Genomic DNA, 15535 nt, shown 5'->3' with positions numbered 1-15535 from the left:
GCCAAGCAAGGAGTATTGGCGGCTAAGGCTCAAAAGACCTGAACTACCGGATGGATTGCAGGGAAGTGTTTTTAAAGACAGGAAATGGGTCACACGGTGCATGAACAGCTCATGGACAGTCTTCTGATTGGTGAGATAATTGGGAGTCAACGTCATCAACCTTCTGATTCCAGTTGTTGGAGGTCTATGTGCTTGTTGATCAACATGCAGTTAATGTTTCTCAACTGGTGTGGGTTTCAGTGTCTGCAAAACAGCTCAAGGTTATGGCTCAGATGTTATCTATAGCCTTCCAGGAGGAGCTAAACATTCTTGAGTTAGTTTTATAGCTAAACTAGTATTATTTTATCTTGTCTATTTTCCTCTGTTTCAGCATTTTCTCACTTCTCTGATTAAATCTACTCCTGGGAACTCAGGGAAAGCCTAGGTTGCTCAGTCGTGTCTGACTCTTGTGACCCCACGGACTGTAGCCTGCCAGGCTCCTCTGTCCATGGAATTCTTTAGGCTAGAACACTGGAGTGGGTTGCCATTTCCTTCTCCAGGGGATCTTCCCCACCCAGAAATAGAACCCAGGTCTCCTGCACTGCAGGCAGAGTCTTTACCAACTGAGCTAGGAGGGAATCCCTAGGATGCTAAAGTTTTCCACAAACAAGAAGCAGGTGGAGGACATGGAAGGTGGGAGGAGGCTGTTCCTTGGAAGGATCTATAGGATCCTGCTTGGTTACAGAAACGCAGGAAGAAGAGCAGGTTCTGGCATGTTACTGGAAGGAGATTAGGAGCTTGAGTTTGGACACGTTATCTCAGGCTTAGGAACCTCTGGTGGAGATGTGTCCAGTAAGTTGGATAGACCATTTGCAGCTCTGGAGCATTTCGGAATGATGAGGAAGTTCAAGAGTCATTAGCAGGCAGGAGGTTGTTAAAACCGTGGGAGTGGGTGAGAGCCCCAGAGGAGGCAGGCAGTGCAGCGGCAGAAAAACCAACAACGCTGCAACGAAAAGCCAGGCCCTGGAGGCTGAGAACCTAGCAGTCATCATTGGGGTATGTTGAAAATCTGGGGTTGTGGGGGTGGAGCGGGGGGGGGGGGGGGGGTGGGGGGTGGGCGCGGGCGCAACTCTGGAAACTGTACTCCAAGAATTCCAGGAAGGAAGGTGTGGTCTGCAAGTTCAAATGCTGGGGAGGGGCGAGTAGGGGCTACCAAGCACTCACTGGCTTCTGGCAACTAAGAGGTCAGTCCGGACTTGAAGGGGCGGGTGCATAAGCCCAGGGTTGGAGGAGAGGGAGAAAGGGAGTGTCAGCTCAGTTCCGGGGCCTAAGTCACCTGTTTGGGGGCCGTGACCCCAGCATCTCTCCTCGGGACAAGTTCCGGCAGGGGAGGAGGTTCGGGAAGATCGAACACAGAGGAGAGCTCTTTGGAGGCTGGGGCTGACCGCGGAAGCGAGGTGCGGGGAGCCGGGCTGAACCTGACCCCCGGCGGCTGCGGGCGCGCCTCGGGCCGAGGGGCCCATCGCCGCCGCGGCGCCCCTGGGGCGCTCAAGTTTCCAGTTGGCCGCGCGGCCGGGTAGCGGCGGCCCGGCCCGGTGGGCGGGCGGCGGGCAGGGCAGACCTGCGCGGCGGCGGCCCGGCCCGCACCGTTCTGTCGCCGACTCCTCGCTTCCTCTCCGCTCCGCGCCCAGGTAGGTCACCGGCTGCGGCGGCGCGAGGCCCCCGGGCTTCTCGCCTGCGGAGGCGGCCCTCCTCCTGCCTCCGGGCGGGCCCGGGAGGTCCGGGCCCGGGACGCCGCAGCACCGCGCCCAGGGAGCGCCGGTCCCCGCCCCTGCTGCGGGACTCTCCGCAGGCTCCCGCCCAGCGCCAGCGTCGGGCAAGGCCTGGCCGGGGCCGGCTTGCCCCGGCAGCAGTGCTCGGCAGCCTTTCCGCGGCGCTGGCTGTGCGCCCTGCCCCGCGCCGCTACCTGTGTTCCAGCCTGCGGGCCGCCCCCATCGGCCCACGGCATGGCCCTGTCCCCTGAACCCGGTGAGTGCGCGCGATGCTGCGCTCCTGACCTTGGGCCCATGCCCCGTGGCCCCCGGCTGCCCGGGGCGGCAGTCGGAGCGCCCCGGGGTGGGAACTTCGGTCCTGGGCTTCCCCGCCCGCTGAGAAGGTGGCTCCGACCCCAGGCTCATCGCTTGCCAGGGCTCTGGCATCTCCCAGTCCCTGTGGTAGCCTAGCGTTCAGAGTCCTCGGGTGAGTCTGACGCCGCATCTCGGCTCCCTGGCGACTGATTTCGGATTTGAAAGGTTTAGAGAAATTAAGGGATCTGGGACTTGCCGCCACTTAAGTACCTGCACAAATTTCTGGGTGCTTGAGGACTGGCCAGATGCCAACCGCTTAAGACTTCCACCTGAAGCCAGTGGGATGGACAGGATGGCAGGGTGATGGGATCATTGGAGGCCTTCATCCTTACCTCTTTGGCTCTTTCCAGGCAAGGGAGGTAGGGAGACTGCATCTGGCAGCCTGCTCTGTGCCCTTGAACTTCCTGGTAGTTGCTTTGCCAGTGGAACTGCTTGACTTGGCTGGCAGAGGCCTCTGGAGTAGGAGAGGCTTGCTAACTAGAGTGTCATTTCCCCTAACTGTTGGGTCCTTGTGTGTGAGTGGAACCTTGGTGATGACAAATTAGCAAAGGAGCTGAGTGAAGAAAGCTGGAAACACTAGGAGGAATTTCAGCATGGTCCTGAGCCCTTGTTGACTATCCCCCTGGATGTGGTAACCAACATTTGGCCGCTTTAGGGAGAAATTGGCTGCAACTGGAACTCTCATAGGAGAAATTCCTCCCCTGACTGAAGCATCAGTGGTAGCCGTAGAGCCAGGCAGCCACAGAGCCTCTGCCAGCCCTCACCTTCTAATGTCTTGATAGCTAGTTTGGAGTAGTTGTGTGCTGTGCTTAGTCGTTCAGTCGTGTCCAACTCTTCGCAACCCCATGGACTGTAGCCCTCCAGGCTCCTTTGTCCATGGAATTTTCCAGGCAAGAATACTGGAGTGGGTTGTCATTTCCTACTCCTGACCTGCCTACAACTCTGGCAGCAACTCTGAGGAGCTGCTCTAAAGATGCCTGTTTGGGGCTGCCCTAAGAACTATAGGACTTTCATGAGTGGCCTGTGGGAGACTCTTGGACCTCTGAGCCCCACCCTCAGCCCGACCTCGGTTCTTCAGAGATCCTCAGTAAGGGGTGAGGGGCTCTCAGCAAAGTCAAGAAGCACTTGGAGAGATGAGCTCTGCTTTCCTTGTCTTCACACTAGGTCCGTCCTCTTTAGATGGCTTTGAAATCAATTCCTGGTCTTGAAGATATCATGGGCAGATAAAATACAGCCTTAGGGTTAAGCACGGAGAATATCTTCTCTCCCCGAAAGCCGCTCATTGGTGTTTTGGTTCTTCCCCCACAATATTAATCTCTTATTTCTTCTGTGTGCTGCTGCATATCTAGGACAGGAGACCATGGCTTTGGGCTCTGATCTAGGAGGGGCTAGGCCTGAAGAGGGTGGGGTCCTGACTTGAGTGCTGGCCATGCAAAGTCAGCAAGAAGTATCACTTATGGAGGAGATTATTTTTCCTGATCTGGTTTCACATTTGAACATGGTTTCCTTTTCCTTGAACCCAAATAGGAGTTGAGACAGTACCTGGTACATATTAGTGCTCAGTAAATAATGCTGAATGAAAGGATTTGGTGTCTAGATGAAAGGTCATGTTCATTTTCTCTGTTGGACTTTCTCACAGCTAGTATCAGGATGATAATGATGTCAAGAGATAATACTTATAAAACACATATTATGTGCCAGGTACTATTCTAAGCACTTTACACATGCTAACTGATTGTCATGGCAACCTATGAGGTTGGCACTGTTATTATCCCCATTTTATAGGGAATAAAACTGAACCAGAGAAATCAGTAACTTGTCCAAGGTTACGTAACTTGGTGGTGAAGCAAAATTCAAACCTGAGAAGTCTGGCTTGAGTCCATATTCTTAACCACATACTGTACTGACTCTTGACATTGATGTAGGCAGATTCACCACTTAGCTCATTGACTCATTCATTAAGTTATGCATTCGTTCATTCAACAAATATTTCTTGATACTTACTATGAGGATTCAATAGTGAATGAGATGCGCAAGGTCTGTCATGAATGTGATACATAGTGAGCGAAACACCTTTGCCCAACTTCTCTTTGAGTCATGCACACCTCAGAAATGAGAAAATGAACCCCATATAGGCAAGGCCACAGCATCCTTTTGGGGAGAGGGGAGTGGTATCTTTTTGGATAAGACAAAATTTGATTCCAGCCTTTCCTGTTTGTTGGGATTTTGTACGGGACAGTTAAGTGGTAAAAGTGAATGCAGCCTGATTTGGCACAATAATTTTATATCCTTGAACCTAATAAATATTGTAGGTTTTTATATCATGGAAATGAAAATAAAAAATTGTGTGTAGTCTGGTCTCCTGGGCAGGAAATGCAGGCCTGGGCCTGGTTATCATAGATTGTCTTTTTTTTTCTTAAAGTCTATTTTTAAAAATTGAGATATAGTTCATGTATAATATTATATCAGTTATAGGTATGCAACATAGTGATTCATAATTTTTAAAGGTTATATTCCATTTATAATTATTGTAAATTATTGGCTATATTCCCTGTGTTGTACAGTATGTGCCTGTAGCTTATTTATTCTATACATAATAGTTTGTACCTCTTTATCTCCTACCCCTATCGTGTCCCTCCCCCTTTCCTTTCCCTACTGGTAATCACTAGTTAGTCCTCTGTATCTGTCTCTGTTTCCTTTTTGTTATATTCATTAGTTTGTTGTATTTTTTTAGAGTCCACATGTAAGTCATATCACAGTATTTGTCTTTTTCTGTCTGACTTATTTCACTTAGTATAATACCTTCCAAGTCTATCCATATTATTGCAAATGGCAAAATATTCTCTCTTATGGCTGAGAATTTCATTGTATATATGTCCACCACATCTCTATCTGCTCATCATTGATGGACACTCAGGCTGCTTCCATATCTTGGGGATTGTAAATAATGCTGCTATGATCATTGGGGTACTTTAGAATTAGTATTTTCATTTTTTCAGATCTATATCCAGGAGTGGAATTGCTGGGTCATATGGTAGTTCTATGTTTAGCTTTTTGATTTTCCACAGTGGCTGCCCCAATTTACATTCCTCCTGTGTATGAGGATTCCCTTTTCTCCACATCCTTGCTAACATTTTTTATTTGTGACCTTTTCGATGACAGCCATTCTGACAGGTGGGAGATGATATCTCATTGTGGGTTTAATTTGCATTTATCTTATTAATGATGTTGAGCATCTTTTCATGTGCCTGTTGGCCACCTGTATGTCTTCTTTTGCAAAATGTCTATTGAGGTCTTCTATTCACTTTTTAATTGAGTTGTTTGTATTTTTGATGTCGAATTGAATGAGGTATTTATATATTTTGGTTATTAGTCCCCTATTGGTTATATCATTAGCAGTATATTCTTTCTTTCAGTAGTATCATAGATTGTCTCAATGTTCTTTCAAAAGGTAAAAGGCTTTGAGTTTGGGACCAGTGCTCCTCAATCTAGGGGGACTTCTGGACCATGAGGAGCAGATATGTATTAGGCTCAAGGAGGAATTGTTAGTTCCCAAGCAAAGTTTGCTCTCCCAAGACAAAGCCACAGTTTCCTTCAAAACTGCTGCTCTTCTGGAGGGTCTTGCATCCCTCCAGTGGGACCCTTGGCCACTGTCCCAGCCTGTGTCATTGTAGTGGGGCTGCTGCCCATCTCTCTTTGGACGTGATGGAGTAGATCTCATGCTAATCACTGGGGCCTGGGAAGGCAGCTTTTTCTAGATTGGAAAATGAAGGCTCAAAGTGGAAGGCATTTTCCAAAGCCTATGCCCAGGATATGCATAGGTATTTTTCCCTAGGGTGTTAGTGGTGGAAGGGTCAAATAAGTGTGTTGGGTTAAACAAAGTCAAGCAGCTTTTAAAAAGTTTGTTTATTTTTATCTGCGTTGGCTCTTCGTTACTGTGCATGGACTTTTCTCCAGTTGCGGTGAGCGGGGGCTACTCTCTAGTTGGGGCGCTCAGGCTTCTCACTGCAGTGGCTTCTCTTGTTGCGGCTGACTGGCTCTAGGGTGCACAGGCTCAGTAATTGTGGTGTGAAGAGTTAGTCACCCTGTGGCGTGTGGGATCTTCCTAGACCAAGGATCGAACCCATGTCCTCTGCATTGGCAGGTGGATTCCCAAACACTGGACCACCAGAGTAGTCCCCTCAAGCAGCTTTCTTGACCAGAGGATTTCTAAATGTTTAGAATCTGCTAGTATGTGTGTGTGTGAATTCCCATGAAGGACTATGGTATGCAGTATTGTATAAGCCTTCTGGCATTTTATGTTCCACAGACTACACTTTGGAAAATGCTTGTTTAGACCAGATCTTTCCATGGTCTGGTTAAAGATCTAGAATGAGACTCCTGGATGTGCTAGGTCCAAGATGCACGGGCTAGGATGCTCCATGGCAGCCCCATCCTAACCCCTCTCCCGCCCCAAACACACTAGCCGAAGGAATCATTTGCCTTTCCTCCCTCTGGCAAAATAGTACTAAGGGCTCAGGTTTTTTTCCCCCTCCATTTTAAGGTCGTTTAATTATTTAATGACCGTCCCTCTAGGTTGCTTGTAGCCTGCTGGTCGCACTGTTTATGAAACAGCTGTGAGGACAGGTGGGTCATAATCTCTGGGTAGCTAAAGCCCAGCAGCAGCCCGAGGATCGTGTGTCAACCCTGTAATCCCACTCTGGACGCACAGGAATCATTATGCGGCTCAGGAAGGCACAACCTCACGACTGGACATGAGGAGGTGACTCAGGCCCAAGCCAGGGCTGGAGCCAGCCTCCCAGTAAACAACTGGCCCCATCCTCTCTGGGCGCTTCTCCCCAGGGTTTCAACAGCACCACAGAAATAGCCCTGTTGCTCATGGTTATTTCCCAGACCCACGCCGCTGCTCTAAGTCCCTGGGAGGCCTGGTGTCTGTTGTGAGCTTCCCCACAGAGGACTGTCCTTCTCCTAAAGGGCGGGTGAGGAGTGGGACGTCGCGCCCTGGGAGGCTGTAGTGATCCATCCGGACTGCTCCGTGGCCTACCTGAGGCAGGCAGCCGGGCAGCTGCTGGTGGCCGCATCCAGCCGGCCCTCAGGAGGCTTCTCCAAGCTGGAGGCCCACGTGGGAGCTGACGGCGGCAGTAAGGAGGGGAGCCGGGGCATTGGGCTTGGCCGGGGCAGGTGGGCTTGGCCGGGGCAGGTGGCAGGCACTTCTTTCCTGGGGGTGGGAGGGTGGGCGGGCAGACCCGCTGCTCTGGCTGAGCTGGTCAGGTTGCCCTGTCACCTGTGATGTGCAGCTCCCTTCCGGGAAGGAGCCGAAGGAGGCAGTCTCTCATCCTCACCCGCTCCCGCCCTTCCCTCCCCTTGAGGTTCTGTCCTTTCCCTCTTAGGGGCTGGGGGAGGGGCTCGCATTGGCAACTGGCCCAGAGCCCCCTCCCCCCACACCTCCAGTCTTGGGGTGCTCCCAGGAAGGTTGCTTCGCGGCGGGGGGCCCTCTGAGGGGACGAGGGCAGGCTCGTAAGATGAGCCGGGTCCGAGGCAGAGCCTGAAGTGAGGTTCAGAAACGGAAGCGGCGCAGGTGATGGTATCGCAGCTGTGCTCAGCTTTCAGGAGGGGTCTGGACGTTCGAGGGAGGGGGTGGCTTATCAGCTGTGGTTGGTCGGGAAGGCTGAATGCACTCTTGCCTAGGGCGGCAGCAGCAGCTTGAGTTTCCTGCTCTGAAGGGGGCTGTGAGTGGGGCCAGGACACCACTTTCTGGACACAGCAGGCGTGATAGCTGGCATTACCTGGGCCCTTTAGGACTCTTGGAAATTTTCCACTTCCATTTCATATTCACGGAAGAAATTCCAGCCCAGACGTATCCTGCTGTTGCTCAGGGCTGCTCACAGATATGCAAAGCAGAGACGTCCCACCCCAGCAGCAGACGGAGCCCAGCTAGCTGCACTCACACTGACTCAGTTCAGCCTCCCGGACAGCACCCAGCCCTTGGTCCGAGTGCGTCACCTGGATGGCATCCTCAGGAGCAGCCATGGGGACCCCAGTGCCAGGCTCAGGTCTGTGTCGTGGGTTCTGACCTTGGGAATCTGGCAGGAGCCAGAAACAGCTTCATTTGTGTAGCGAAGGGATTTTTAAGAGACACTGTGCCCCTTTTCTGGAGAGGCTGTGATGCCGTGATAAAGTGCCTGTTTGTTAAAATTGGTGGCATATTACAGCTTTCTAACTTTGGGACACTTTGCCGCCAAGCTTACTGGAGGGTGTGGTATTCTATGTCACAGCGACATAAGCTGTATAGCTAGCCAATGCCAGTGAATTCAGAGTTGAGCCTCCCAAGCATGCTGGCTTCAGCTGACAAGTGGTTGAAAGTCAGGCCTGAACTGGCAGTTGGAGCTGAAGCTCTGCTGGGCGTGTGTACAGTTTACTTTCCTCCACATGCCTGACCTGGCTGGGGTCTCTGGGTCTGAGAAGAGAGGCAGGCTCTGGAGGGAGGGGTTGGCAGGTGGGACTTGTCTGCCAATGATGTGCAGAAGACAACAAATACCCAGAAGGCTCCTAAGACCCACTGACCTAGCCCAGCACCCTGGCTAGGTTACTTGGTCAATTCTAAGGCATGGAGTAGTCTTTACCAGTTATTTAAGATGTTGGTAGTAGTGCTGCAGGGGATTCATATGGATACTGACACAAAGGTCTGTGGGGAGATGGTACTGTGCGATCCTCAAGTCTTTGGTGTACCCTATGAATCTGGGGTGAAGAGGCTATGGAATGCAGCATTTCCCTAATTATTGACCCCAGGACCTATTTCATAGCAACAGGTATTGACTTCTAATGAGACCCAATATGGAAAAGACTGACTTAAACTATTTGAGCTAAAGAAAAAGGAAGATCACTTGTAGAAGGATGCATCCTGTAAAGTATGTTTAGTTAACTTGAGTAAACTAAAAACGCTTTGTGGAAAAATTGGCAGGATCTGGCATAAGAGCCCTCAGACATGAAAGACACTCCCAAATGGCCCACTTCTGAGGGGTTGTGGCTGGGTCATGCTTGTGCGTGTTTAGTGGGGTATAAGGAGGTGGTGGTGAGGAGCCTCTGTGATGCTATCGCAGCTAAAGGGCTAAAGCTAATGCAGAGATGGGTCTTAAAAGTGGTATCCCTTTTGGACTGGCCTTTCTGGTGTGGATTAGATGGGAGAGGACCCTGATGGCCAAAATATGGGATGCAGACATTTGATTAGTTTTCCTATTTTTCTCTTTTTAGAACTCTTGAGTCTATTCATTTTGTTTTTGTGCAAATGACATTACAACAGCATCAATGATCAAAATCAGATATTGCCTCTCCCACTGGCTGTCTTGCCATCTGGTCATTTAAGTATGTCTCTTGCAGCCTTGTTCCATAAGGGGATGTGTTTTCGCATCATTGTAATCAGAGCTTTCGTGTATTAGTTTTTTCATTTGCTGTTATCTCACAAGGTATTTTTTTATGTGATGGCACTGTCCTCGTGATTATAATTTTGGTTGTTTCATGTTCTTTTTCAAGTGAGTATGCTCTCGTCTGAACCTTTTAAAGCTATTTCTATGAAGAGTGCAGGTAAACATCTTTGTGCATTTTCCTTCCTTCAGATTCTTTTCTTAGAAGCAATTTCTCAAGTGGGCTTAGTCTTTCAGATGCTTGAATGCTTTATGGCTTTTGCTGCCCCTTGCCTGGAGCCCTTTAAAGATCTGGAAAGCTGCGCTTGACAGAGGCCTTAGATTTGGGGGATGGGGAACAAAGTTGGTCCAGCTTTGTTCACCCCTAACAGCTCCTCCTGGGTCCAGCTCTTTGTCTTTCTCTCCATTTCTTCCTTCTGTCACCTTCTTCTCTGGCCTCTGCTCTGATGGTTTCCAGCTTCCTCTTCTCTGCTATCAGGGTGTGGTAATCTCCACAGCCAGCCGTTCCTCTTCATCTTTGCTGGATGCTATCTTGGTCTCTGCTGCCACAGACCAGCACAGTTGCGTCCTGGGCTGCCTCTCCCCTCCCACTCAAGTCCCAAGGGGTGAGAGGGGCCCAGGAAAGGCCTTGCCCTGGGGGCGGAAGGAAGGAGGAAATTGGTTTCACAGTCTAAGGGCCCACAGAGGTTTTGTAGAATACCTCTCTGTATAGCCTGCCCTTTAAGCAGCCTGCTTTCCTCTTTCCTGTCTGTGTCATGAATTAGATCCACAGGCCGCAGAGAAGACCAGAGCAGCAAGCTCTCCTGGAACCAGAAACCTCACTGGTACCTAGAATTACGGTACTTAGAACTGAGAGGGCCTCGGAGACCACTTAGTCCAGTCCCTTTATCTCACAGATGAGAACACGGGGAGGCGTAGAGAGTGACTGCCCCCAACTGCTCAGAGTCCCTCCTCCCCTGAAAGTGCTTCCTTCTCCTGTCAGGGAGCAGCCGGGCACTGTCTCAACCGTCAGCCTCTGTCTGCCTGATGGAACCATGTCTCTCTTTAAACCCTCCTTAAAGAAACCGGATTGACAGAAAGCTCCTCTCCTGGAGCTATTCCTGGTGAAGGCGGCTTGTGGAAGGGATACAGTATTGGTTTGCTCCATAGGTGGGATGCTGGGGACAGCGAGGGGACCTGCCTGGACCCCCAAATGGGCAGAGAGAAGCAGCACAGTTTTGGGGTTCAGAGGACAGATGCTGGAACCAGATTCGTGTGCTCAGAGCCCCTGAGCAGAGGCTCAGAGAGGAAAGGGATGGGAGCCAGTGGCTGAGAACAGCACAGGTCACGGCCTGCTTATTAAAAGTGTGACCCTGGGCAAGTTAGCTCTCTGCGCCTTCATTCTCTCATCTGTAAAACGGGAACAAGAGGACTAACTGAGTTAGTACATGTATAGGGCTTGACAAAGCACACTTACTACATGCTATATAAGTCTTGAAAGACAGGCAAAGAAAAGAACCAACCAGGCAATTTAGGCCGGCTACTGATAGTGAGAAGCCGGTGTGCAGAGGAGGTAAGGGCAAGCTTCTTTGAGGATGTGAGTCTTCAGATGGCCTGTGAGAGGTAAAGAGTCTCCCTGTCCCCAGATTTTTATTTTCCTGGCTGTCCTGTTAGAGGTTCCAGAGGGTTTGGGAGATGGTGCAACTGTGGTTTCCTTTCAGCAACAATTCTCATTTTGTGTAGTGAGGAATGCAGCTGTGGATCTCCTGGGATCTTATACCGATCATTAGACCTTTTGGGCTTTGGCCTTCCTCTCTATGCAGTGGGGAGCAGGTTTGGTCACTGTAGTGCCCTGCACAGCCTCCTCATCATCTACAGGAGGGGTTCTGAACTCTCCCCTCCACAGAAGGTGGGAAGGGTGGGGCTTGCCCATGCACTGAGTATTCCCTGGGTTTGGGAAAACAGTAGAACACTTGGTTGGACAGTTCATGCTTTCACTTCGGAGCGTTTGCTTTCTCATGAGATGTAAGGGGGCCTATACCTTTCACATTTACTCGCTTATGGAGCTAGTTGTAAAAATTGGCCTATTGGGCTTGGTCCGGGGAATTCCTGAGTAGACAGCAGACCCCAAAGACTGGGGCACCTGGCCCTTTTTTTCAGTGCCTTCTGCCCTGCACACCAGTGACTCAGGTGGTCCAGTAGTTCTTGGCTCACGTTGGTTCTCTTTTTCTGCCAGCCGAGATGCCGCGCCAGTTCCCTAAGCTGAACATCTCCGAGGTGGATGAGCAAGTCCGGCTCCTGGCCGAGAAGGTGTTTGCTAAAGTACTCCGAGAAGAGGACAGCAAAGATGCCCTGTCCCTCTTCACAGTCCCTGAGGACTGCCCCATCGGGCAGAAGGAGGCCAAGGAGAGGGAGCTGCAGAAGGAGCTGGCGGAGCAGAAGTCCTTGGAGACCGCGAAAAGGTTTGTCCCCCTGACCTGGGTGGGGTTGTGCAGACACAGGTGGGCTGCGGGCACTTGTCTTGTGATGAGGTGCCTTGTGTGAAATCGGCTGTCCTGGGAGCTGAATTTAGTTCTTAACCAAGACTATTTAACTCACCACGTATTCACTGAAGGGTATTGTGGTGCCTTTGGTTGAAAAGATGGAAAACCACTTTCTCTACTGCTGTTTTAAAAACAAATCATGTGCCTAAATACACACAATTTCCAAATAACATTTCCGTCTTCTCTCTAGAAACTTGAGGATTTCTTGGGAAACATCAATTTTACTTCTTTCATCACTTGACAAGTACTTTGTGTTGTTAATTAACTCAGCTCACTATTTGCCAGGTGTTGGACTGGGCACTGGGGATGTATTAATGAACTAGATATAGTCCCTGCCGTGTAGAGCTTACAGTTGGTCTAGACAGTAATTGACTGGGAAAATTAATTGAGAAATGACAAGTTGTGATAACTGTTGTGTCGGTCAGAGTCTAACCAGAAAAGCAGAAACTCCTTGAGTACTGGAAGTAGGATGTTTTCTCAGGAAATTGGTTACAGAGGTGATAAAGAACCAAGCAGTGGGGAGAGAGGCCGCCCAGAGAGTAGACACAGTAGGAAGTAGCCGTCACCCCAGCCTGGAGAGACAGTGGAGGGAAGTGGGGTTGCTGGAACTTGGGGCGGAGGAGTTGGAACTGCGGTGGCCTTTCCAGTGGAAACTGGAGCCTAGGGGGTGATGCAACAGCTGCAGAGATGGCCTCCGAAGGCCGAGATGGAGACAAGAGATACCTGGCTTTAATTTTTCTGGCATGTTCTGGTTTCCCCCACTGGTTGCCGTCGTCCAAGCCTAGCCAGAAGCCAGCTGAAACAGGGAGAGGGAGAGTCCTTTTTCAGATTGGGTAGTTAAGGAAGGTGACATTGTAGCTGATGCAAGGGTATAAGGGAGCCAGCTACTGTAGAGCTGGGTGAGCGCCTTATAGGCAGAGGAGCCTGGACAAAGGCCCTTGGGTATCTTCAGGGAGGCCTGTGTACGGTAGAGGTGTGGTTAAGGGTGAAGTGCCGTGGTCTCCATCTGGAGGGGTAGACAGGGCCCAGATCAGATTGGCCTGTGCTCCCTGGGAAGTAGTTTGGATCTCTGAGTGCACTGGGAAGCCTCCACCTTTCAGTTTATCTCACCTGTGTTCTGCTGTGTACTTAGTTCTTGCAGTTGTGTCCAACTCTTTGTGACCCCATGGACTGCAGCCTGCCAGGCTCCTCTCTCCATGGGATTCTCCAGGCAGGAATACTGGAGTGGGTTGCCATTTCCATCTCTAGGGGATCTTCCCAAACCAGGGATTGAACCTGCATCTCCTGTGTATCCTCCACTGCAGGTGGATTCTTTACCCTCTGAGCCATCTGGGAAGCCCATCTCACCTGGGAGAGCAGAATTAAAGATTAGAAAGCTTTGAGGAAGTGTCTGGTGGGGAGCTAGGTGCCTGCCTGGCTGGCACACTGCAGACCTGAACAGATAAGGTAGTGGAACTTGAGCCTTCTCTGCAACCTAGTCCATCTTCAGGTCCTTCCTAAGGTACCACCTCATTTTAAAAGGCAAGTCCTTTCTTTCCTTGGTAGTATAGACCTTCAGTACTTTGGTGACATTTTTTAGGAGAGTAGTGAAAAGTCAAGTACTGGTATAAGGGCAAGAACAGAGCTTTATCGTGCAGAATGTAAGTGCTTCCCTTCCTCTGAGGGGCAGTGAGCCCATGAAGTGAAGGGGTCGTTGATGTCATTAGCCAGTGAGGTGGTCACAAGGTACCCTGGAGAGTAAAGCAGAGCGCGACTGTGGAGACCCTCGTCCATAATTTGCTGGCTGAACAGACGTTGTGAAGGGAATGCTCTGCAGGACCTTCTGTCTTCTGAATTGAGCATTTTGGACCCTTAATAATGAGAAGGAGTCCTGACATTTTGTATTACTAGAAATGATAGGTTTCTGAGGTCAGTTTCCATTACAGAGAGACTCTGGACCTGACATCTGCAAAAGAGATTCTTCTGTTATCAACGCCCAGGCTAACAGCAAGCCTTCTTGCTCTTGAGTCCAAATGATGCTTCATGGTTTCTAGAAATTCCTCTGTAACCTTCTCTCCAGAAGTTTCATTCTTTTCCCTCCTTGTTAGGTTGTGGTGGTCTTGGTTTGCATCTGTCTGCCCGCTTTGACTGGAAGCTCCCTGAGGACTGTGTCTGGCCCCCACTGTACCCCAAGGATCCAGCCCAGAACCTAACCTGTGTTGGGGAGCAGTGGTCCTGTGGTAGGAGAAAGACATCCCGTTTCTCCATGCCACCGCAGACACTGCCTCGGAGTGGCCACGGCTCCCTGCATCACTGCGTTCTTTCACTCACTGGGGTGCTCTGTGACCTTGGGCCATTAGGAAACCTCTCTGTGCCCCAGTTTTCCACCATCTGTAAAGTCAAGAGCTACTTTCATGGGATGTTGTGAGCAATGAGGGAATTAACATGTAAAAGGCTTAGGGCAGGGCCTGGATCATGGTAAGCCCCATGGAAATTTTAACTATTTGTCCAACTTCCTGCAGCAGAGATGGGCAGCAACATTACTATGGGCTAAGTTAATTTGTATATTAAACTTTGTTGTTCAGTTGTTCAGTAGCGTCCAACTCTTTGCAATCCCATGGACTGCAACACACCAGGCTCCTCTGTCCTTCACTATCTCCCGAAGTTTGCTCAAACTCATGTCCATTGAGTCGGTGATACCATCCAACCATCTCATCCTTTGTCACCCCCTTCTCCTCTCCCTCAATCTTTTGCAGAATGAGGGTCTTTTCCAGTGAGTCTGCTCTTCACATCAGGTGGCCAGTCTTGTAGCTTCAGCTTTAGCATCACTTCTTCCAATGAAGATTCAGGGTTGATTTCCTTTAGGATTGACTGGTTTGATCTCCTTGCTGTCCAAGGGACTCTCAAGAGTCTCCCAGCACCACAGTTCAAAAACATCAATTCTTTGGTGCTCAGTCTTCTTTATGGTCCAACTCTCACATCTGTACTTGACTACTGGAAAAATCATAGCTTTGACTAGATGGACCTTTGAATGCAAAGAAATGCCTCTGCCTTTTAATACACTGTCTAGGTTTGTTATAGCTTTTCTTCCAAGAAGCAAGTGTCTTTTAATTTTGTGGCTGCAGTCACTGTCTGCAGTGATTCTGGAATCCAAGAAAATAAAATCTGCCACTGCTTGCACTTTTTCCCCATCTATTTGCCATTAACTGATGAAACCAAGTTCTATGATCTTAGTTTTTTGAATGTTGAGATTTGTTTTTTTTTGAATGTTGAGTTTTAAGCCAGCTTTTTCCACTCTCCTCTTTCACCTTCATCAAGAGGTTCTTTAGTTTCTCTTTACTTTCTGCCATTAGACTGGTATTATCTGCTTGTCTGAGGTTGCTGATACTTCTCCTGGCAATCTTGATTCCAGTTTGTGATTCATTCAGCCTAGCATTTAACGTAATGTACTCTATATATAAGTTAAATAAGCAGAGTGACAATATACAGCCTTGACTTACTCCTTTCC

The 15535-nt window shown here is 49.8% G+C and overlaps 1 protein-coding gene across 6 annotated transcripts in view; it reads left to right on the top strand.

Moving 5' to 3' along the window:
- The window catches only part of AMPD3 (adenosine monophosphate deaminase 3), a 73213-nt gene that overhangs the window by 24589 nt on the left and 33089 nt on the right, over nt 1-15535 (top strand). Inside the window, exons 1-2 of one of the 6 annotated variants that reach the window (XM_061147789.1) lie at nt 1014-1035; nt 11742-11967. In XM_061147789.1, the coding sequence (XP_061003772.1) occupies nt 11747-11967 (221 nt within the window). In that variant the 5' untranslated portion in view covers nt 1014-1035; nt 11742-11746. Of the gene's footprint in view, nt 1-1013; nt 1036-1284; nt 1437-1580; nt 1671-1873; nt 2008-11741; nt 11968-15535 lie in introns of those variants that run through there. The other 5 variants (XM_061147787.1, XM_061147788.1, XM_061147785.1 and 2 more) reach the window with 5 other exon arrangements.

The sequence above is a fragment of the Dama dama genome, chromosome 1 (genome assembly GCF_033118175.1).
Source record: "Dama dama isolate Ldn47 chromosome 1, ASM3311817v1, whole genome shotgun sequence".
NCBI classification, from domain to species: domain Eukaryota; kingdom Metazoa; phylum Chordata; class Mammalia; order Artiodactyla; family Cervidae; genus Dama; species Dama dama.
Note: the sequence above shows the minus strand (reverse complement) of the source record. Positions and strands in the feature narration are given on the sequence as shown.